Source organism: Pinus tabuliformis, chromosome Q (assembly GCF_031772625.1).
Source record: "Pinus tabuliformis cultivar Carrire ecotype Pingquan chromosome Q, CPIR1, whole genome shotgun sequence".
In the NCBI taxonomy this organism is placed as follows: domain Eukaryota; kingdom Viridiplantae; phylum Streptophyta; class Pinopsida; order Pinales; family Pinaceae; genus Pinus; species Pinus tabuliformis.
Genome location: NC_142296.1, coordinates 754,062,770 through 754,086,548, shown reverse-complemented (window position 1 = coordinate 754,086,548; position 23,779 = coordinate 754,062,770). Strand labels below are relative to the sequence as shown.

The window sequence follows — 23,779 nt, the reverse complement described above, 5'->3', positions numbered from 1 at the left end:
CTAACAAGGAGTAAGGAAATCTCTGTCCGCTAGAGATGAAGAAAGATGGTTTTGCAGGGCATTGATTACATTACTTTGATGAGAATCGAGATCCCTTGTGAATAAAGGGATCAAAAGAAAGATGGACTCCCTTGTGGACAAGGGGGTTGAAAATGGATGGATGAAATTATAATGGTGGAAAAATTATATTATTTACAAAGGGTTCAATATATGCTGCTTCTGGGTGCTTGATTTCTTCAAGTTTGAGGCAATTTTGGCAGCATCTCCCCTTTTAAAAGTGCGGACCTGCTAAAAACCAGCAAGCTAATTAGTTCAAAAGTGATGAAAATGAGTTTAAAACAATCAAACAAGGTTAGCATATGAAAGCCCAAAATACCAAGTGGAATTCCTATGATTAGAGCTATGAATTCCTACACTATTTCGCTAAGAAAAGGCCAAGATACTTGCCTTCTTTTCAGCTAAGATGACTACTGTTAGGACAACAGCCTTCTTGAATCTTAGCCCCTTGAAATGCTAGATATATCAAACAAGCTCTTGCAAATATAATCAAGAAGAATGTAGAATTTTGAATGAGAAAGAAGGGAGAGAGGGAGGTCCTTTGAAGCCCTTTGAATTCCTTTGAAAGTCCTTGATCCAAGTCAGAATAATGCTTTCTTCAATGCTAGGAGATGGTTGGTTCAACCGAGAACTTCCCCAACTCCAACCTAGAGGAACCTGTAACACACATTAGATCTTGCAAAAGAGATTAGTAGGATAGGTGTAGTTTGCACAATGAAAAAGTAAACATGCTATTCAACCAAGAAATACATGTAGTACTAATGTCTAGAATGCAAACAAACAAGAAGATAACAAGCACTTCCTATCTTTTCCTTTAGGCAACAATGCCCCTATCAAGTGTTGAAATTTGATTGCAAACTCAAATTTCTGATCATGATAATTACTTGTGATTGATATATATTATATATGTTTCCTTAAAACATTTACTTCATTGAGTTGTCATCAAGAAATTATACCTTCATAAATATAAAGAAAAGAAGTGATCATAGTGCACAAGAAACAAGAGATACTAGAGATTAGGCCAGTGACCAAGGCAAAATCCATAGAGGGAAAACCCAACAATCCTTTCCTTATATAATCTTTGTCAACAAGAGAAATCCAAGTCATAGACAAACCTGTTGAAATTGTAACTAGTGTCGGTCTTCATAATGTAATTTAATTTCATCATCAAAATATTTATTATAGTCATTATTATTATTATTTTATTTTTGGTCAAAGCATGTTCTTCATGCTTATAAAGTCAAAAGAGTCAAAAAGAATGTATTTGAGTCAAGTCCCATTTGGACTTTTGTAAGAAAAGAAAATGTTTTTATTATTATTATTTTTAATTCAAGATTAAAACAAAGACCAAGTCAGGCTATATGGCAGCTATTCGACCCTTCTGGACAACTATATATTAGAGTCAACTCGACCTCTTGGAGTCATTCATTCACTCATCACATATATCATCGATCTCTATTCCAAAACAAGAAGATAAGACAGCCAAAGTCAAAGGAGAGAGAAGGAAGTCAAAGGAGAAAGCGAAGATGAGTTTTTTGCCCAAGTTATGCTCACCTGTGCAAAGTTTCTGTGATTTTCTGAGGCTATTATAGGGCCAAAATTTAGCCTCTACTACAAAGCCAAAATTTTCTATGATTTGACCATATTTTAGAAGGTTTGACTAGCATTGATTTTCATTGACTTTGACTTGATTGGAGGAGACTTGGAGGAGGGTTTACTTGGAATCTTTGTGGCAGTCTTGGTCTTGGTCTTGGGTTTTGGATATCTCATTTTGATATGATTCTGTAAGAGAAGGATTGTTGGGTTTTCCCCCTTGTGGGGTTTTGCCCTAGCTTGGAGCCTAATTTCTAGTGTTCTTTGTCTCTTTATGATCTTTATGCTTTGAAGTTTTGTATATTTGCTTGATGAAGATAACATAAAATTAATAAGAAGACACTAACATTCACAAGTAATTATCAAGAAAGAGGAATCAAGCATTAAACTATCTAGCACTTCATTTCTCAACATGGTATCAGAGTTAAGGTGAAGGAAGGAAGCTTGAAGATCACAATTTGTTGGTAGTTTTGATTAAAGACATCTTTGCAACAACTATCTTTTCTCTCTCTCTCTTAATGGCAAGGGACATGAAGGAAGGTCCCAAGACTCTAAAGAGTCTCTTTGAATCCATCAAAGGATACATCACCAACTTCAGCTCTAAACTATCTCAGGAAATCAAGGATGGAAGTCTCTACTCTGCACTTATAGGTTCATTTGAAGATGAAAACATGTGGGCAATTGATAGTGGAGCCTCAAGGCATATGACAAGTGAACATGGACGTCTCAATACCCTATCTAAAGAAAGCTCTTCTCACAAAGTCGAACTTGGAGATAAAAATAGTTATTCAGTCAAAGGGATTGGATCTACCTCCATAGAGTTGGAATGTGATGGTAACATTCATCTCAACAACATCCTTATGTTCCAGGTTTGAAAAAGAATTTGCTTTCTATTTCTTGTTTAGAAGATAAAGGAGACAGGTAGCATTTATTGATGGCAAAGTAATTGTTTGGGCTAAGTGATCTTGTATAGAAAATGCAAGGACTATTGGGATTCGTGATGGGAGGTTGTATAGACTTCTAACTCCTTCTCCTTAAGCTTTAGTACATTTGGACATCAATCATTGTGAGTTGTGGCATAGAAGATATGGCCACTTGCTTTATAAAATATTGCCATCCTTAAGTCAAATGGTTATAGGTATGCCTCAATTGAAAGAAGAACATGAAGGAGTTTGTAAAGGGGGTGCTCTTGGCAAAAATGTGAAGAAGCCATTTCCTATTAGTGACTCAAGATCCAAAGAAATCTTGGACCTAATCCACTCTGATGTTTGTGGGCCCATATTAGAAAATTCACTTGCTGGTCATTAATACAATGTAACATTTATTAATGATCATTCCATAAAAACTTGGATATATTTCTTGAAGTCTAAAGATGAAATATTTGAAAAGTTCCAAGAGTTCAAAGTAGAAGTGGAGAATATGACATGAAAGAAGATCAAGACCCTGAGATCAGATAATGGAGGTGAATATACTTCTGAAGAACTTGTGGCCTTTTGCAAAGAAGCTGGGATTAAGAGGGAGCTAATAGTCCCTTACAATCCTCAATAAATGGTGTAGCCGAATGGAAGAATTGATCTATTTGAAGAATGTTGAAGAGCCATGTTACATGACCAAGACCTTCCCAAGTTCTTATGGGGAGAAGCCTCTATGACAACAGTCTACATTCAAATTAGAAGTCCTCACAAAATTCTTGACAACATAACCCTGGAAGAAGCATTTACAGGGAAGAAGCCTAATGTTGATCATCTCGAAATTTTTGGATGTCCGGTATACGGTCATATTCCCAAGGACAAGAGGAAGAAATTGGACCCAATAGGTATGAAATGAATCTTGTTGGCTATGGTACCTCATCCAAAGCATATAGAATCTATATCAAGGAACAACGTCATATTGAAATAAGTAGAGATGTCGCATTTAATGAAAGTGTTGCATACAAGAAGCCTAAAGACATTGCCATTGACTCCCATGAAGGACTTACCCTTCCCAGTGAAGAGAGTCCAAGGCAACACAATTCTCTAGAACCTATAATTGATCATCATGAAGAACTAGAAGGACCAAATGAATCTGTACAACCTGTCATCATTCCAGAAACTCAAAAAAGACCATCTTGGTTAAGATCTACTCTACAAGAAGCTGAAGGACACGCAACAACAAAAGGAACATTAAGAGAAAGCAAGAGACCCAAGAGATATTCCGGGTATGCGACATATATGACCAAACACATTAAAGAAGAACCTACCTCTTACAAAAAGGTAGTTAAACATCAAGTATGGAAGAATGCAATATAGAAGAATATCAGTCAATAATGAAGAATGATGTTTGGGAAATCGTTCCTAGATCTAAAGACAAATCAATTGTGATTTCCAAATGGGTGTATAAAATCAAACATGCAACCGATGGAAGTATTGATAAATACAAAGCAAGATTTGTAGCAAGAGGATTCTGATAGCAAAGAGGAGTTGATTATGATGAAACATTTGCCCCTACAGCTAGATACACAACAATTAGATCTCTCATTTGTATTGCAGCGATAGTTTTAAAAACTGGAACAGGTGACTTGACTGGTCCTCCCAATAAACCGGGTTTCAAACCAGAACCGATCAAACTGGGACTGGTCAGATCTCAATGAACCGGTTTTAAAAAAAATGCATTAGATAATTATTATTTAATGAATAAAAACTATTTTTACGATTTAAAACCATGATTCCAAGCCAATAGAGACAAAATATGCAAAGTTTCCTCATCTATATACCATGTAAAGGTGAATTTATCAAAATGGAACAGAGTGCAATACATATCATCGACAAAATACATAAACAATGAGGCTCTAAATGTCTTATAAAGTCCAAAAACAATGCTACAAGCTATGAGGCCATTGGCCTACTACAAGACTACAAGTCTACACATGATGAATCATCAAATTCATCACCACTACTAGACAAAGGATCGTCATCAAGAGGTACATAAACATCATCTGGTTCTGAGTCTGAGGATGCCTCAACCTCATCTGCAACCTTAGTAGTAACACTGCCACCAATGACAATAGAAGTGGACCTAATGGAAGCACGAGTGGGTCAAGCTGCATGACTAGTCAACACACTCCAGGCTCCCAATAAAAGTCACAAAAACTCCAAATGAGATGTGTGAGGTAAATGAGGGGGGGTGAGCTCCTTTTAAAGGCTTGGAGAGGGTGTTTTTGGAAGGAAACAACCCTTACTTTCCCTCCAAAACACCCGGGAAGCTTCGTAAAAGACGCCGTGTGGGTCCGCAACGGCCTTGGCAATGAACTAACTGATTTGGGCCGATTTTTGTGGATTTTTGGTGAAATGGGCCCTTAAACCGGGTTTTTTGTTTGGTTTGACCCCGTCGCCCAATGAACGATCGGTTTCCGGTTCAAGCCAACTGGTTTATAAAACTATGATTGTAGCTTCTATGGGATGGAATATACATCAGATGGAAGTGAAAAATGCTTTCCTTAATGGCACGATTGATGAGGAAGTATACATTGAACAACCTCAAGGATTTGAGGTCCATGGAAAAGAATCCCATGTTTGTAGGTTGAAGAAAGCTCTATATGGCTTGAAACAAGCCCCTAGAGCATGGTATGCCCAAATGGATGCTTATCTAATAAGTCTTGGTTACATCAAAGTTACTGCAAATTAGGATTAACACCCTAAGTCAAGTGCATGGACTTGGATAAAGAATGGTTTGGTGGACAGATATTTCCATGAGGGAAATAATCCTGTGGAGGACATACTCTGGTGATCCTAGGTGGAGTATGTGCCTCAGAGAGGTAGGGTGATGTCCTATGGAATGCCTCCCAACATTGTGCTCTGATCTAGTGGAGAGATAGAGCTTACCTGTCGAGGCCTTGGTAATGTGAAAATGCTAGTTATGATGTTGATGCTTATCAATCTGGATCCTTTATTATATGAATATTTCAAATTGAGAATATCCTGTTGTGTTATTATGAATACCTCCCTAGTTAAGAGGGAGTGTTGAAATTGTAACAAGTGTTAGTGTTCATAATGTAATGTAATTTTATCATCAAAATATTTATTATATTCATTATTATTATTATTTTATTTTTGGTCAAAGCATGTTCTTCATGCTTATTGAGTCAAAAGAGTCAAAAATAATTTATTACGAGTAAAAAAGAAGGTATTTGAGTCAAGTTCTATTTGGACTTTTTCAGAAAATAAAAAGTTTTTTATTTTTAAGTCAAAGAGTCAAACAAAGGCCAAGTTGACCCTCCTTGGATACGCCGGCCTATGTGATAGCAATTCGACCCTTCTGAACAATTATATATAAGAGTCAACTCGACCTCTTGGGGTCATTCATTCACTCATCACATATATCATCGATTTCTGTGGCAAAACAAGAAGATAAGACAATCGAAGTCAAAGAAGAAAGAAGTCAAATGAGAGAGAGAAGACGAATTTTCTGCCCTAGTTCTACTCATACGTGTGAAGTTTCTGTGATTTTCTGAGGCATTTACAGGGCTGAAATTTGGCCTCTACGTTAAGTTCCATTTGGACTTTTGTAAGAAAATAAAAAGTTTTTTATTTATTTTTAAGTCAGAGTCAAACACAGACCAAGTAGGCTCTCCTTGGACAAGTCGACCTATGTGATAGCAATTCGACCTTTTTGGACAACTATATATGAGTCAACTTGACCTCTTGGAGTCATTCATTCACTCATCACATTTATCATCGATTTTTGTGCCAAAACAAGAAGATAAGACAACCGAAGTCAAAGGAGAGAGAGAAGACGAGTTTTCTGCCCTAGTTTTGCTCATATGTGCAAAGCTTTTGTGATCTTCTGAGGCTATTACAGGGACAAAATTCAGCCTCTACTGCAGGGATGAAATTTTATGTGATTTGACCAAATTTTAGAAGGTTTGACCAATGTTGACTTTGACTTGATTGGAGGAGACTTGGAGGAGGTTTGAATTGGAATCTTCGTGGTAGTCTTGGTCTTGGGTCTTGGATATCTCATTTTGATCTAATTCTATAAGAGAAGGATTGTTGGGTTTTCCTCCTTGTGGGGATTTTCCTTGGCTTGGAGCCTAATTTCTTGTGTTCTTTGTCTTGTTATGATCTTTATGCTTTGAAGTTTTGTGTAATTGCTTGATGAAGAGAACATAAAATTAATAAGACAACTAACATTCACAAGTAATTATCAAGAAAAAGGAATCGAGCATTAAACTATCTAGCACTTGGTTTCTCAGCAAAACTAACCATTACACTAAGCAAAACAACCATCCTATGTGAAAATTCCAACTATTGAAGGAACCCCTACTACAAAAAATTTGAATCTACTTCACCTACTTGATTTTTAAATTACATTCTTCAAGTTATTCTTCTGAATACTGAAGCAAATTACTTCTGCAGCCTACACTAATGAAATATTTGATTTCATGCAATAGAGAACAGAGAAAAGAACAAGATACATAGGACAGTGGGACACACATATTTTTGGACACAATAGTCCTCGGAAAAACCCAATGCAGGAAACCGGTGCAGTAGCTCTGAGAGTTTTAATATTATGCAGGAGAAATATTTGAATACAAATCTAGGATGCTCATCTAGCAATCCTTTACAGAGAAAACATTGGTGGAAAATCCGAGTGAGTTTTACCTCACTTCACCTGGTAGAATTCTGGTTGATCTGGCACAAGACTGGCTAACCTCGACTATTTCTGTGTCACCTCTTCTGCGCTCTGCGTCAGCTTTCCCAGCTGTTTCGACAGTTCCTGGCAGTTTTGGCTGTTCCCAACAGTTCTGGCTTCTACCCTCTATGTCAGCTTTCCCCGCTGTTCCGGTAGTTCCCGGCAGTTCTGGCTGTTCCCGACAGTTCCAGCTTCTGCCCTCTGCGTCAACTTTCTCGGCTGTTCTGGCAGTTCCCGACAGTTTCGGCTGTTCCTAACAGTTTTGGTTTTTGCCTTCTGCATCAGCTTTCCTGGTTGTTCCAGCAGTTCCATTATTCCCGACAGTTCCGGCTATTCCCGAGTCCCGACAGTTCCGGTTTCTGCCCTCTATGTCAACTTTCTACATTGTTCCGACAGTTCTCTACAGTTCCTGCTGTTCCCGATAGTTTCGGCTTCTGCCCTCTACGTCAACTTTCCCGACTGTTCCGGCAGTTCTCGACAGTTCCGGTTGTTCTCGACAGTTCCGACTTCTGCCCTCTGCGTCAGCTTTCCCGACTGTTCCGACAGTTCCAGCTTCTGTGTGACAAACAACTTTTTTGCTTTGCTGGCTCTCTCCGCCTCTCTGCCTGTATTCTCCAGAAAGTTCTTCTCCCTCATTCTCACTGCCCCTCTGTTGTAGAATGATCACTTAATTTGAAATCCTTAGCAAACCCTGCCCTAGGAATCGAATTCTTGATCAATTCGTTCTCTCCATGTGTGTTTCCAAATAAACACCAAGCCTCCATTTTATACTTTTCCTGTTGAGTCTTCAACGACCGAGATTAAGTTTGTAATCAATGGCTAAGATTAAAACATGACTTGATCTACCTTCTAGATCATTCTCACCCATATTTTGATTAATACCCATTAATATTTTAATTTTCCTAAGTTTAGACTTAGGAACCCCATTAAAAATATTAATTATTTTAATAAAATACAATTCGAGTGGAATTTCACCAAACGGTTTCTGCGTTCTTTAGAACTCATGTGCCTTAGCCTCTCCACCAATTTTCAAGGCTAGAGCACTTCTGATGCTACCAAAAACTAACATCCTTCAAGTGGCAAGTCCACCCTCCAAGATTCAAGACAAGTATTCTTTAATTCTGCCACATGTCAGTCATAGGATTGTTCACAGGTTTATCCTTAATTAGGGTCAGAAAACCATCTTTTGTTCCAACCACAAAAACTCCATATCAATCTCAGAATCTCGTATAACCATAGGAAGGAGCTTTGAATTGCCATAGAAACCTATCCAGAACTTCGTATGGATATGATGGATGTATACCCCGAACTTCATTTGAAGAAGAGATAAGAGCTTCAAATTCCTTCATGTAAAACCTCGAGAGTAATGATTTGATCTGATCCAAGGAGGAATGCGAGTAGGTCTAATAAATGATCTTCTCTCCAAGTGAACGAGTGCCATTACGCTGAGCCGACTTGTTTTCTTAAAGGTCCGACTTGGCCTACATGAGGAACAAAATACATTTTTAGAAATTCATTTTTTTCATTCTTTTAGCAATATAGATGTTTTTATGGGCATTTTTATTTTGTTTGTAGATTATAGGCATCTTTGAAATATCTGGGAATTTGGCCGACAGCAAAGTAATGTGGATGTTTTTATGGGCATCTTTATCCTGATGGTAGATTATAGGCATCTTTGAAATATCTAGGAATTTGACAGACAACAACAAGGTCTTTGTTGTCCAACAAGGTTTCTTTTGACTCAAATCAAATATTTTTGACTCCAACATGAAGAACATGCTTAACAAACTATAATCAATGACAAACTATACATTATGAAGATTGAACCTAGTTACAATTTCAACATCAAGGCCCAAGTACAATTGTTAAACAATTAAATTGAAAGCACAACAAGTTACCTCAAATGGAGAGCTAGACAAACCACACATGACTACCAAATCACAGACTTCCAAAGCCTTTTTGTATTATTATCAAGATAGAACAATTAAAACGACGTCTCCCAAGCTCTCAAGCTCCCATTATGCCAAGCTATGAGAAGGGGGCTTACATTTATAAGAAATTGGGAGAACATCCCAAAGAGGAAGATAGTTACAAGTGTAAGAGTGACAATCCCAAGGCTCAACGAGCTGCTACAAGTATCCACTAAACTGCTGCATGTGGCAACCAAGAGGGAGCAACGTAAATCTTGAGGGAGCAATGTGGGCAGTGAAGAGACAAGTGGAGATGTGAGGGCTTTTGCAATTTGAACAAATATCCAAGTGATATCCCCAAACAAAGCGAGTTGGTACAAGTGTGGAGTTTGCTGTCAAAAAATATCTGCCATGTGTGTCTGCGTATCTCCTCAAGGGGCATCATATGGCAGTCAAGAGAAACATGTAGCATTAGAGGAGTTTAAGGGGGAGTGAACTCTCCACTTAACTGACACTATCTCCCAGTTAACTTAGCCACCCTAATCATGCAATTTGGTTAGCAATAAAGAGGGGACTCTGCCTGCATGAAAGAAGGAACTCGACACTCATAGACTCGTAGCTAACTCAGCTTAGTGGGCAGTCAACTCGGCCTCCCTTGTGGGCCTTTAGATTAGCCTCCAAGTCATCACTTTAAATCAGTCTTGAGTTCCTTGTTACTCTACATCACTGCTTGTGACTTCTAGTCAACTAAAATCATGTTTCTGGGTTGTCCCCAGTTATTCAATTATTCAATTTTGTTTTTTCTTGTTTTTTTCCTCACTTTTTGGAATAAAAGTGAATTTTGGTGAGGAAAAATCAAATTTTTGTACTCCAAAGTGGGTACTAGGATAATGTTGGTACTTTGAGTATGAATTTTGAGTACTTGCATGCCATACAACATTTTCTAGTGCCAATTTTTGTCTTACATAGAAATTTATTAAAAATTCCCGTTTTGCGGGAAATTTTTAATTATTAAAAATTCCTAGAAATACGTAATACAATTCCATGAGACTTTGGGAAATTCCTAACATGGTAATATACATTGGCCCTAGACTTAGAAAACCACTCAAGGCTCAGTTATTAAGACACACTTCAACTTTGGAGGTTATGGGTGAAAAAACTCAATTATGTGAAAAAACACTCTGGACTAGCTTACTTAGTAACTAGGCCCAAGGGTTTTACATAAGTTCATCATGCTAGTGTCATTTTATACAATTTTGCCACAGGGACACATAATTTGCATAGGGAGAGAAGATAAAAGAGAGAAGAAAGGGGCAAGATTTGCCTTGTTGGACTTCTGAACTCTGAAAATTTGATAGGTGCATTGTACATTGGGCCATGGGGTCATCATTTCTGCTAGGTAGAAGTTAGCAGGTAACAAATAGCAAATGTAAGATTTTTGGTTTACACCATATGTATTAAAAGGTAAATTATTTTTGAAGTCATGAAACGAATCCCTCAAGAGTTGAGTTCATATCAGTATTTCCGTTTACATACAATTGAGGAAATCTTGCACCTTTGGAGCATGATATCTTGTAAACATCCAATTTGTTGTTATACAAATTGAATCCAAGTAGCAAGATCTTGATTCAGTTAGACATAACTTTTTATGCTGATAGGCATGTCTATTTTGGAATAGGGCTTCCATAATTTTAATTAACTATCAATAATTTTTAGGTGGATGGTAGGGATTTAACCTTCATAGAATATTTTTAGTAGTATACAAAAATCAAAGGCCAAGATTTATTTCCAAATTAGTTATGTCTTTTAACTAAATTTATTAATTAAAAAAATGTCCTATGAACAAGTGTCATGAAATGAGATGGTTTTTTGGACAGGTGGTATTCTTAAGCCATAATATTAGCCCATGATATTGTGACAAAGCCTATTTACAGATTAAGAATCTCCAGTATAAAGTAGGAATGAATCTCCATGATTAAGAATCTTGTTACATGTTTTTTTAATATATATAGTTTGACTTATATATTAATTCTTTTTATCATTAATAATAATAATTGCTATTATTTTAAACACTATTATAATTTACTTAATTTTTACTACTTTTTTAATTTTAGCAACTTGAGATGTATGATGAGGTAAGTGTTTTGATACTTACTCTGAATTGATGCCTATTAGCATTTACCAACCATTTAATTTGTATGGCTATGCTAATAAGTATAGTCAATAAGAAGCCCCAAGGGTTTGCTCAATTGGTTTAGTCCCTGTCATTAAAGCACCTTTGTTATTGAAAGGTCACGGGTTCAATTCTCTCGACACTCTCATGTTTAGATAACGTGGTTGAGTCGACAGGAAGTGATCTCGCTGGGTGGATCTGCCTGGTTCAAATATTCCTTGGATATAGCGGTAACCGATCTTCGGGACCCATGATCCACATAGTTAAATTGACGATAAAATATTCCACACAAGCATTTGGAATTTGCATAAGTAGAGTCTTGGTCAATTCTGTAGTGTGCTTTTATACAAATTGAGACACTCGTGCAAATATATATATGAACTGGGATAAAACAGAGATATCATAGTTGCAATTTCAGAGCAACAAGAGTAAAAGCCAAAAAAACCAAGTTTATTCTGGGCCTGTATTTACCCTAGTGGATTACCCCTGCAAATTTGAATGTTGTGGAGGGATCTTTATGGAAGATTTTTTTTCAATAGATAGTTGAAATCATATAAGCCACAAAAGAACGGGGAAAAACTCTTTTTATATAAAGAGAGAGAAACCCTATCTTGGGGTTTATGTTGACTTTAGAGGTAACTCAGGCCCTTGTTACATTCAAATGTAAAAGCATAAATACCTAGGACTAACACATCGGGTTTAGATGTGAAATAACTAATCTTCATAGTATCTAATTGCATAATAAGGATATGTTTAGGTACAAAACAAATGCTAGAGGTTAGCATATGAGAGTCATGTCAATATTTCAACAATAAAGTCATCTATTTTATATTTGGTGGCAAAAAGAGGTATTAGTTTTAACTTTAAACCATGGATCAAGGATGCAATATCTTGAAAGATTTGCTGATGCTGAGCCTTCTTTTCATCTTGAATACATATTTCTGGGCTAAGTAGAAGACATAAACTATATTGTTGACTATCAGTTAAAATATAAAATAAGGCACTTATACTTTGAAAATGTATATTAGGGTATTATGTAAATCTTGGACATCATTATAATATATTAGATTAATTGTGTAATATTCCAAACTAGGAAAATACAACAAATAACAGATGCATGAACTAAACTACAGCAATAAAAATCTGAACAAGAGCACAAATCAGAAAACCCCAAAATCTAGGCAATAATTTTGAGCCATTTTATTAATTATGCATGGAAAATCAAGTACAATAGGATGAAATCCATAGAACCTGGGCTTGCTACAACAAGCAACGCAAAACCCAGGTGAGAATGTGTAGGATCAAGTGTTGGAATTGGCCCAAATCTATAGCCCGAACTTGCCCAGAAACTTTGTTGCTGATTGCTAAATGTAATTGGCCATCCTATTCAAAATAATGCCCAGAATGCCCTAAAATTACAGCTACGAGCTCCTCTCCTCAAACCCGAAAATGCCCAGAAAAGGTTTGGCCTATCTCCAAGCCAAAATTGAACCCACAAAGTGATGCAAATTCCTCGACGAACCAGCAATTCGCCCTGCTATAAGAATGAGGATTTCAGGCCCCAAATATCGCTTGAAAGATTCTGTAAAATTATTTGGAGACTTGTCTCAATAAACCCACAAAAATCCAGAAAAGGTTTGGGCTGAATCCACTGACTCCCGGTGACCCCCTGTCATGTCCCTTCCTAAATCATTTTGGAACAAGATTAATTTTTGTATTACGGGGCCAATTTTGGAGTTAGTGGACCCCATTCGATTTTATTAGGAGATTAGACTAGGAGAAGATTTTTGTTTTGTAGTTAAGTTACACATGGGGGCCACCCTCACTAGGGAATTACACACTCCCTAGTTCGATTTGCATGGAGGGGGTTAACTTTTGCATGATGGTGGTTAAGTGAGGGCCCACGATGGAGGACGAAATGGAGGGAAAAGTGCTCCACGAAAACTATATAGGGAGGGCAACTCTCCTCTTCTCAGGCATCATTGGAGTATATCAATTTCTCTTCGGTTGCCCGAGTTGCTTAGTCGAGTCACTAGCTGTGTAGCACAAGTTCTTCAGGCGAAGAGCTCACCCTTTCTTCGGGGGACTTCGAGTGCCACCTTAGGAAGGTTTTCTTCATTTCTTCAGGAGGAGGATTACATTGTGATTTCCAGCAGTAGCATTTCCTTCTAGGTAGTGCATATTATTGGAGGACGCAGTGGAGAGGAGGCAGAGTTTGTTGGTGGTGCTTAGCAGTGGAGATTTGATGTGAGATTTTTCCAGAGGGGAGGCTAGGGAGGATTGTCAGCATTTGGGAGAGTTTGGGAGTTGATTGAGCTTCTGGCTTGGCAGTGTGACTTTCGCACCACCTGGGCCAGCGTAGAGGTAGTGTGACTTTCGCACTACCTGGGCCAACGCAGAGGCAGTGTTTGGGAGCTCATTTGGTGGGTAGAATATTAGTCCTTGAGGTGAGCTTTGTCGTGGAGGTTAGAGGAGATATTTGGAGTGGTGTTTACTTCCCTTTCAGAGCTTGGAGGACAACTTTGTGGTCACTCCTTGCAGGCCGTATTTCTGGAGCTGTTTGGAGGGCATGGGCCATAAAGGAGGTTGAATTTTGGAGGCTGGATTCAGACCAAACCCTTTCTGGGTTTTTGTGGGTTTTGGCCAAGGAGCTTGTGGCTGAAGTTTCATAATCTTTTGAGCACCAGAGACGAGGTTTCATGCAACTCCTTTCTAGCCAGCAGTTGGAGTTACTGGGAGACAACGCAGAGCATTAGAGGAGCAGTTACTTTCCAGCGTTTAGATTACTGTTTGACACCTGGGTTCTGTCAAGCTTGCCCTTGAGGCAAGCCCAGGTGCATTTTCCACACTATTGTACTTGCTCCTTTCCATTAATAAAATGGCTCAGCTGGTTCTCATTTATGTTGTGTATTGAATAATTGCTTATCATTTAATTTTTCTGTGTAGGAATCATATTTTCTTTTGTATATCACTGTTTGTTTATGTTTGGAACATTACACCCCCAACAAGTGCAAATTGCCCAATTTGGCCAAAAAACGCCTCACAATACTGATACTGTTGAATTAAGCCCAAATCCACCACTGGAAATCTCTCCCAACTCTGGCTAAATTCACCCCTGAAGAATACCTCCAATCTTCGACCCTTATCTCTCTTCAACCTCGTTTCCTCCAGCCCCCACACAACCCTACCTGGAGACCCCTGCGCACTTCCAGAAATGTAGAAGTTCGGCGCCAAGAATTCCCTCAACCTCAACCCTACTAATCACAACAAAGTCTTCGACTAAAATAGGGGAAAACACCCGCAAATCCTCTGGTGTTCTACTCCTCTGTAATTGATCTCCCCACGAGCAATTCGAATCACTTTTCTGCCCTAGAAGAAACACGTACTAGCTGAAATAACCTACAAATATGCCTAATGCAAACTCTGGATTGAGCTCCCAAAATTGCCTCACTAGGGAGACACTCGAAGTTCTCCAAAATGAGGTTGGAATTTCCACTCAAAAATTTCTTGTGCTAAACAACACAGTTGTCTTGGATAAGCAACTCAAGAGAAGTAGTGTTAAATTGTCAAATGATAAAAGATACCAAATGGAGGCCTCCAAGCTCTATTTATAATTGCTGCCCCCCTGCTTACTGCTACTAAGTAGACCATCATGATAATGTAGGACTCTTTCCAACTTGCCATGAAGCTACCCTACTAAGTAGTCGACCTCATGCACTCTAGGAGTAAGCTCCTGAAGATACAACCCAATCCCTGTGAGGATTAAGTCTCTCCCGCATGAGCTTACCCTGATATCCTCTTGCTGACCAACCTGCCATTTTGATGAAGTTCCCCATGCCATCAACGAGTCACTAAATCCCAATGGAAGATTTGAATGACCTTCCCCTGTAGTAGCCAGCTCATCCCTAAGGGTCACTGCGCTATCAAGTATTGTGATGCCGGGGTCCCATGCTAGTCTCAGAAAGGTGCGACCATGCTGTCGTTGCGCCACTCCGATTCTAATATGCTGTCCATTGGGTACACGTTGTATCCTCCTCCCTTGAAATCTGGTGGCGAAATATCGATGAAGGCCAAGCTCATCCTGCCCAGGTATCTCTATGATGTCAATAACTACCCATCCATTTCTAATCCCTGTCCTGAATTGCAACTAGAAAAACCTGCCTCGCCATATAATGGAAGCCTCAGTGATCCCCCATGTGTCAACCCCAAAGTGAGCTAGATCATCCTCTGCTCTGGTCCTGCTCCCCACAAAATGGAGTGGCCTGTCAGCCAACTAAATCCCTAGATCCCATAACTAGATTTTTTGCGGTGTAGTCGCGATGACTACTAAAATCCACCTACCCCACGTCTTTTCTCCCTACATGCAATCGATATATAAGCTCCGCACAACATGAATCAATCTAGTGAATGCAAAACTGCCCTGTGCTTGCCATACCACATCATGGGATCTCCTATCCCGTCTCCTTAAAGTGTAGCCCGATACTGCTTGGAGACTAAATATCCACTTGTAAGAAACGTCAACCACCTGCTGTATATGCTTCTGTCACACCTCGAAGTGCCTCGCCCAAAATGTGTCATGCATCCCCTTAAGTGTGAACTCAAAGGTGGAACATACGCTACCTTCACAACAATCCACGCACTCTCTAAACCTGTATCCGTCAGCTCGTGCCTTGAACCAATGCCACTGCTGGGAAGTCTCTCCCCTAGTGCGCTGAGTCCCATCCAAATATCTTAGGTGAGCTCCCTGCACCCTGTTGCTCATGCCCAGAGTGTCAAAGGGAAACAACCAAATCATTTGTGCCTGCAGGCAATGTAGAAGATGGACATGCATGTGAGTCCCTATGGATACCCTAAAATGTCGCTCATCTACAAGCTCATCGATCCTAGGTGAACTACACCAAAAGATATGCCTGGTGTCCTTGTCCCTAAGTCGCCTTGGAGGCAACACTCCAAGACCTCGCTGTGTAGCACCATACGCCCCTGCATACCACCGAGTATCCCTATACTCCTTGGCATGCCACTATAGACTGCAACCTATCCTTGTACACCACTGGAAACCCCTGCTACTGTTGTACCATCTTGTACCATCTCGTACCCTACCTGTATCACTGTACCAGACACTCCCATGTGTACTCAATGTTAAATGAGTCGCTCCACCTACTCCATAACACAAACCACCACTCTACGACACACCCCCATGCATCTCCATGCCCACCTACGGACCACTGCTCGATGTTGTACGCTCCTACACACCGCTGGATGCCATGGCCGAAAGTTTAAATAGTATGCGTCGACCTTCATCCTACTTGCATCACTACCTCCACCATTGCATCACCACCTCCACCATTGCATCACCGTACCCTCTGATGCATGGATTTTCCCTCCAAATCCTCCCTGAGGGACCAGCGAGGTTAATCTCCCTGTGTACCAGTAGCGATAGCACCACTGCTCTACTCCTTTGTGCCACCTATGCCCCACATAACTGTGGAGAATCCATAGCCCCATACAAGGCACTGTTTGGTGGCCTGCCAATGCCACCTCCTCCGACAATCTCCTGCACGAGTGTGTTGATGATCCTGCAACGTCATGCATAACCAGCATGGCAAGATGACCCATGGAGTCCCCTCACAAATTGACTAGCCATTGGTGCTAACTGAAACTCCCCTAGCGATTGCGTGCGCTTGACCACTGGGTCAACTATGCCACCAATGCCATAGTCAATCTATGTATTGGGTAAATGGTAGGTAGTCCAATTGGGATCCCAATGCCAACTTGGGCCTCTAGTATCCCCGATGCCTGAATACGCTTGCTGACCCTCACTCCAGCCTATGACCAACTCCATATGCCTAGCCCACTCCACCGAGTACAAACTTAGGATCTCTCACCATCCAACCCCAAGGGAAGGATCAAAAGCACGAACTCTCGTACACGGAACTACCCCCATCTTGTGAATGCTGCCCCCTGCGCAACTCATGTCGCCTCATCTCATTGGTCTGGTTGACACATAAAATTTGGTGGGGTCATTCTACATCTCTCTCTGTTCTGTAGAGGTAGCCTAACAATGTTGTAAGCCCCATCTATATAAGCTCGAAGAGAGCTACTGTTTGGAAGTACTGCAACTCTGCTGATGGTCTGTGCATCTACCTTTTCTAAATTGGTGGCTAGCCCAAAAGATGACTGCCTGTCCTCCTTGACCATGGGCTCAACATGAGTCACACAGTGCCCCTCCATGACTAGCTCACGTCCCTTTATGTGTTCTCCATGCTGTTGTAGGTGGCTACCGTCTGGGAACTCAATCATGGATCCAGGTACCTCTGTGTTTACTGGCACCCCATCTAGGAATGACACCTCATCAACAGATGGCTCTATGGGTGTATGCTCTACTCTCTCTACCAAGGTGTCAACTAGTGCTATCAAAGAGGTCTCCAACAATGGTGACTCCTGTGCCACACTGGGTATATCGATTTGCTCCTCACACTCCTACGAGTCCTCTGCCTCATGCTTAACCTCCTCCTCAGTCTCATGATATCTAAAGTCAGGTCTCCACCGGCAGAAGCACCCCCTGCTCTCACCCTCTAACTGCTGCTGTCCTGTCCTCCTTTTGAGGAGGTCTGGTGCCTTGATTCTGTTGACTTTCTCCACATGGTGTAAATGGCTGCACCCCCATGGCCTGCGCACTTCTAGTGTCTTTGCTATAAGGCTGAGGATGGATATGGTCCATCACCTTCCTCAACTGGGCCAACCTCTCATCGTTCCAATAGATTCCACCAGAGAATTCCTACATACTGTATCTTCCTTGAGCCATGGGTTTGTCTATGGTTTCACCCGTCATTGTGAAAATCCAACACCTTCATGATCTTGCTAGCTTCCCCATAACTGGCCAAGATCATGCTCTGCTACCATTGTATTATTCCAAATTAGGAAAATACAACAAATAACAAATGCATGAACTAAACTACAACAATAAAAATCTGAACAAGAGCACAAATAAAAAAACACCAAAATCTGGGCAATAGTTTTGAGCCATTTTGTTAATTATGCATGGAAAATCAAGTACAATAGGATGAAATTCATAGAACCTGGGCTTGTTACATCAAGCAACGCAAAACCGAGGTGAGAATGTGTAGGACTAGGTGTTGGAATTGGCCCAAATTTGTAGCTCGAAGTTGCCTAGAAACTCTGCTGTTGAATGTTGAATGGAATTGGTCGTCTTGCTTAAAATAATGCCTGGAATGCTCTAAAATTGCAGCCGCGAGCTCATCTCCTCAAACACAAAAATACTCAGAATTTTCTATCTCCAAGCCAAAATTAAACCCACAAGGTGATGCAAATTCTCTGTCTAACCAACAATTCACCCTGCTATAAGAATGAGGATTTCAGGCCCAAACATTGCCTGGAAAATTTTGTAAAATTAGTTGGAAACTCCTCTCAATAAAACCACAAAAACCCAGAAAGGGTTTGTGCTAAATCCACCGACCCCCGGTGACCCTCAACAAGTGCAAATTGCTCAATTTGGCCAGAAAATGCCCCATAGTACTGATACTACTGGATTAAGCCCAAATCCACCACTGGAGATCTCTCCCAACTCTGGCTAAATTCTCCCTTGAGGAATACCTCCAATCTTCGTCCCTTATCTCTCCTCAACCTCTATTCCTTCAGCCCCTACACAAGCCTACTTGGAGACCCCTGCGCACTTCCAGAAACGTAGAATTTTGGCCCCAAGAATTCCCTCAAAATCAGCCCTACTAATCACCACAAAATCTCTGGCTAAAATAGGGGAAAACAATCGCAAATCCTCCGGTATTCTACTCGTCTATAATTGATCTGCCCACAAGCAATTCGAATCACTTTTGCGCCCTAGAAGAAATGTGTACCAGCTGAAATAACCTACAAACATGCTCAATGGAAACTCTGAATTGAGCTCCCCAAATTGCCTCACTAGGTAGACTCTTGAAGTTCTCCGAAATGAGGGTGGAATTTCCGCTTGGAAATTCCTTGTGCTGAACATCATGGTTGTCTTGGCTAAGCAGCTCAAGGGAACTAATGTTAAATTGTCAAATGATCAAAGATACCAAGCGGAGGCCTCCAAGCTCTATTTATAATTGCTGGCCCTCTCTCCCTTGGTGGTCCCCACCTTCACTAATTCACACCCTTTCCTTTCTCTTTCTTCTCACTAGTGCAAATTGCCTCCTCGAATTTTCTCTCCTTGTGGTCCCCACTCTCCACTAAGGCCGTTATTTTCCTTTTTCCTCCTAAGTCCCAATGCCGAAAATGTTTCCTTTTTTCCCAAAAGTGTCTCTAGTGCGGAAAATCAAAATTGGGGATATTACAAATTGTGTTTTCAGGTCTTTGAATGTATTTGGGGAAGCTGACCATTATTGTTAGTTTGTTTAAAATTGAGGATACTACGTAGTGAAATCACATTTTTTAATTTTTTTTGGAGGTAGTTTGTGTTTGTCATATGTTACGCTTAGTACTTTTTAATTATTTGTTGGTTTTTACATTGAAATTCTCATTTTCTATAGTAGCCATGCTCTATTTATCTGGATTAATTAACTTTTCAGAAATTGTATATACAATATATCTATAGTACTGTTCTATTTGATCTTCTTTTTACAGGATTGGGACCGAACATGAAAAGTTTGGTTTTCAACAGACTACTTTGCAACCCATGAAGTACGAACAAATTTCAGAATTACTTCAGGGCATGGCAGAACGTTTCAGTTGGGATAAGGTTATGGAAGGAGATTTTATTATTGGCCTCAAACAGGTAGAACTAGAAATCAGTTTTTTCTCGTTGTGTACTCTGGAAAATTCATTTTCGAAACTTAAAAGAAAAAATAGTCTATAATTTCATTGGTCACCATTGACATAAAATGTTGGATGTCTTCTTTTCGTGCCTAATCACTTTGGTGCAATGTTTGCCTTTTTCATTCAATTGAAATTAAATTAGTAATAGTATACTTTTGTGCTATGTTTGCTTTTTCAGTGCGAATTCTTTGTTAGTTCTTACAATCGTCTTTCATTTTCCTCATTTTATTTGCTTTGGTTTTTGTTTTTCACAAATTTAAGTGGTATTATTATTTTATCGGCCCAGGGTTGTAGCGTTATCCACTTTTTCTTGATCTAGGCCTTTGCATGAGATAATATTATTAAACTTTCTCTGGATGGAGAAGATAATCAAATAGGCAATTGTAATGTTTTTCTGGTGGGAGTGACCAGGATAAGCAAAGCATATCACTAGAGCCAGGTGGGCAATTCGAGCTCAGTGGTGCTCCATTAGAAACTTTGCATCAGACTTGTGCGGAAGTCAATTCACATCTTTATCAGGTTAGTTTTTGAATTTTAAAATTTTCTTTTGTTCAAGGTGTTAGTGTATATCTGCATATTTTTCTCACCTGAGGCCTCTGGATGTTTCAGGATAGTGCTTATATCTAATAAAGTAGTGTCCACCTTTACAATGCTTCTAGATGGTATTTGGAAGCTGCTTATATGTTGTTTGAGTTTATGCTTTTGGTATAGCCTTACATGTAAGTTACTTGAAATGGAGAAATGTGCAAAATTTGAACGATCTAATTAACTTTATAGGGAATGTGGAAAGTGATGTTTTCTTCTGTAAGAATGTGTAATTATTGATTTTAAATATCTTTACATAAGTAAAATTAAGATATCACCAAAATGAAATTTAAATAACTCTTACAGATTAGGATCTTTAACTTTAAAAAATGTGAAAGATCTTGAGGATGGTGTTGTTCATGGCCTCCCTTAACCCAGCCAATGAGGAGATTGACTAGTCATCTTTCAACAGATTACAAATGGGAGTTTTTGCAGATTAAAGCTTCAAATGCTGAAGAGAGTTGGTCATTGTTTTAAAGTTACGGGAAGTTGGGAGTTTTGTTACTCATTCTTGTGGAGGTGGTTTGCTGAGCCAATGTCGGTTGGGAAGAAAGGCCTGTAGGACTCAAAGAAGGGAGAAATGAAGAGCAGAGGAAAGGGGGGCCTTTTGACTACAACCATAGAGATGGAGCTAAAGCACGATGTGCTCACTAGAGTTTAGTGATAGAAACACTGAGGAAAAATCAATGAAGTAAACAACAATTTTTGCATCCCAAAAGTTGCTTGCATTACAACTTTAATACAAAAAACACAGGGCTCCCATACCAGGGATCACGACCCTTATAATTAGCCCTGATACAAGGAAAACTAGGGCTTGATGTCAACAACACATGACAATCAATCTGCCCAAGAAAAAGAACAACTTGACTTGCTGAATAAGCGCTTACAGTAGCCCTTTCAGTTCACTTGTCTTGAACAGCTGGCAGGTCCTTTGCTACCTCGACTTGCAGAGAATATGCTGCTTCAATACCTTTGCCCTAGCTGCTCACAAGTTCCTCTGCATCTTGAGATTTGCTTGCACATGTCAGCTTCACACTTCTGCCTTCTATCAATGACAATACTCCTCCTTTGTCACTGAACATAGGCCTTCAAAAGTCCACCCTCTGACAACAACTCGGCTGCTTCAAAGTCACTGCACTTAGGGTCTTCAACAAATCTGCCCTCACAACAATGATTTGCTACATCAATCACTGTACTTAGAGTTTGTTACCCACCTAAAGTGGGTACCCCTAGGAGAACATTTCTTCTATTCATCTTCTTCCAGACAGTCGCTAGCAGCCCCTGATTGCCACCTTGTAGCTGATGTGATGTGCCACTTTATCTCTGCCACCTGCATCAGTTGTATGTTTCCTCGCTCATTAGGAGCATATGTTAAAAGGTGGGCAATCTGACCCAAAAGGTATGTTTTTCATTGTGCAATCAGGTGCTTATGATTGTTTTTCATGTGGGCATTTTGGCATGAATTATTGGGTGATTTGGAAGGAGGGGCATTGAATGTGGTTTTATTCCCTCACCTTACATGGGGGGTTAATCTTCAATCCTAGTCTTGTGGGACCTTCCATATTGGCCTATGGCTTTAGGAAGGGCACTACCTGGGAAACCCCAATTTCAATAGCGTGGTTCCATATCCCCATACCATATTTATTACTTCCCTTTGCACATTACGAGCCCTATTCACTATTTCCCTTCTCTGGGCCCACATGACTATTGGGTCGACAAGGTGTTGGCACACCCTCTCCCCTTGTCCACATATTTGGGTCGGGCCTGGAAACGTTGCACCAGAGTTTGATGCAGCTAAAAGAAAGTTAAAAGCATATCATGGCCACAAGCAAGAGACAAAAAAAGGAAAATTATAAAATGAAAAAGCTGGTTAGGACATTAAATAAAGTGCGTGGGCAAAACTTAAAAGCCAAGCATGAGCTCCACCCCTTATCATTATGGCTATCACCCTGGTTGCTAGGGCCACTAGTTGCACCATCACATCATAAAAGGAACTCATGCATGTCCCAACCCCTGGTGGGTGATTAACTGCCCCACCTTTAACGGGTTAATAACTACTATACATCATTCATAACATGTTCTCATTTCCTAGAGCTTCGAGCAATAATACAAAGAAAAATCAAGAAAAAGAAAAAGGCAATTATAAAGGGGTGGAAAAACAAAGGCTAGGGTAACTCATGCATCCACAATTGCTCCTCACATCTATATACCCAATATGTGGACCGCCTTATTATTGCTAGCCCTTGGTCCATGGAATTTGGCTCTGAGACCCCCTTATACCCATCCATTTCATCATTATTCATATGCTACCTATTAGTTAAAGGATGTACCATGGACATGTATTTCCCCTTAGGGGCCACGGATAGCTAATAGGGTCGTTTATTACCCACTCCTACTTAGGGAGGTAACACTATTATGAGATTAAAGTCCCAAATTTGGAAGAGAAGCCCCATATGAAGTCTCAATTTGCCCTTGATTATAAAGTTTGGTTCACTTAGATGCACTAATGATCATTGTACCTAATGGTGAAGATGCAACACTGAACATTGTGTGTGATTGATTGATGGTTTTCTTCATGGGTTGGGCAACTTAACTGGGACCCAAGTCCAATAGAATAGCATTATAACACCCTATAGGTGAAGCCTTGAGAGCCATGGGACTCCTACCATTTGCAGAGCATCATTCCATTCCATGGTTATCTACAACACCACCAACAGTTTGCACTTTGACCCACATTATTCATAAGATAATGCACTTGGACCAACGTGCCACAACTAGCTTAGAAGTGATCACATGGTTTGGTTGTTGATCTGAGGCCCAAATGAGGTTTGTCTCAGCCCTTGAGACATAGGAGGCTAACACCATCCTGAGAGCCCTCAACATTGGAGCAAAATTAGGCTATTTGATCATCAGGAGACCCAAGAGACCCATTTTGTACCCCGAACACAAAACTAGAGTCCACTGGATGATTTGCATGGAG

At 39.9% G+C, this 23,779-nt stretch overlaps 1 protein-coding gene across 2 annotated transcripts in view; it reads left to right on the top strand.

The window, feature by feature from the left end:
• Positions 1-23,779, top strand: part of GSH1 (glutamate-cysteine ligase) — a 406,219-nt gene that overhangs the window by 85,138 nt on the left and 297,302 nt on the right. For both annotated transcript variants that reach the window (XM_089385200.1, XM_089385199.1), the window contains exons 3-4: positions 20,023-20,173; positions 20,626-20,733. In XM_089385200.1, the coding sequence (XP_089241326.1) occupies positions 20,023-20,173; positions 20,626-20,733 (259 nt within the window). The remainder of the gene's footprint in view (positions 1-20,022; positions 20,174-20,625; positions 20,734-23,779) is intronic.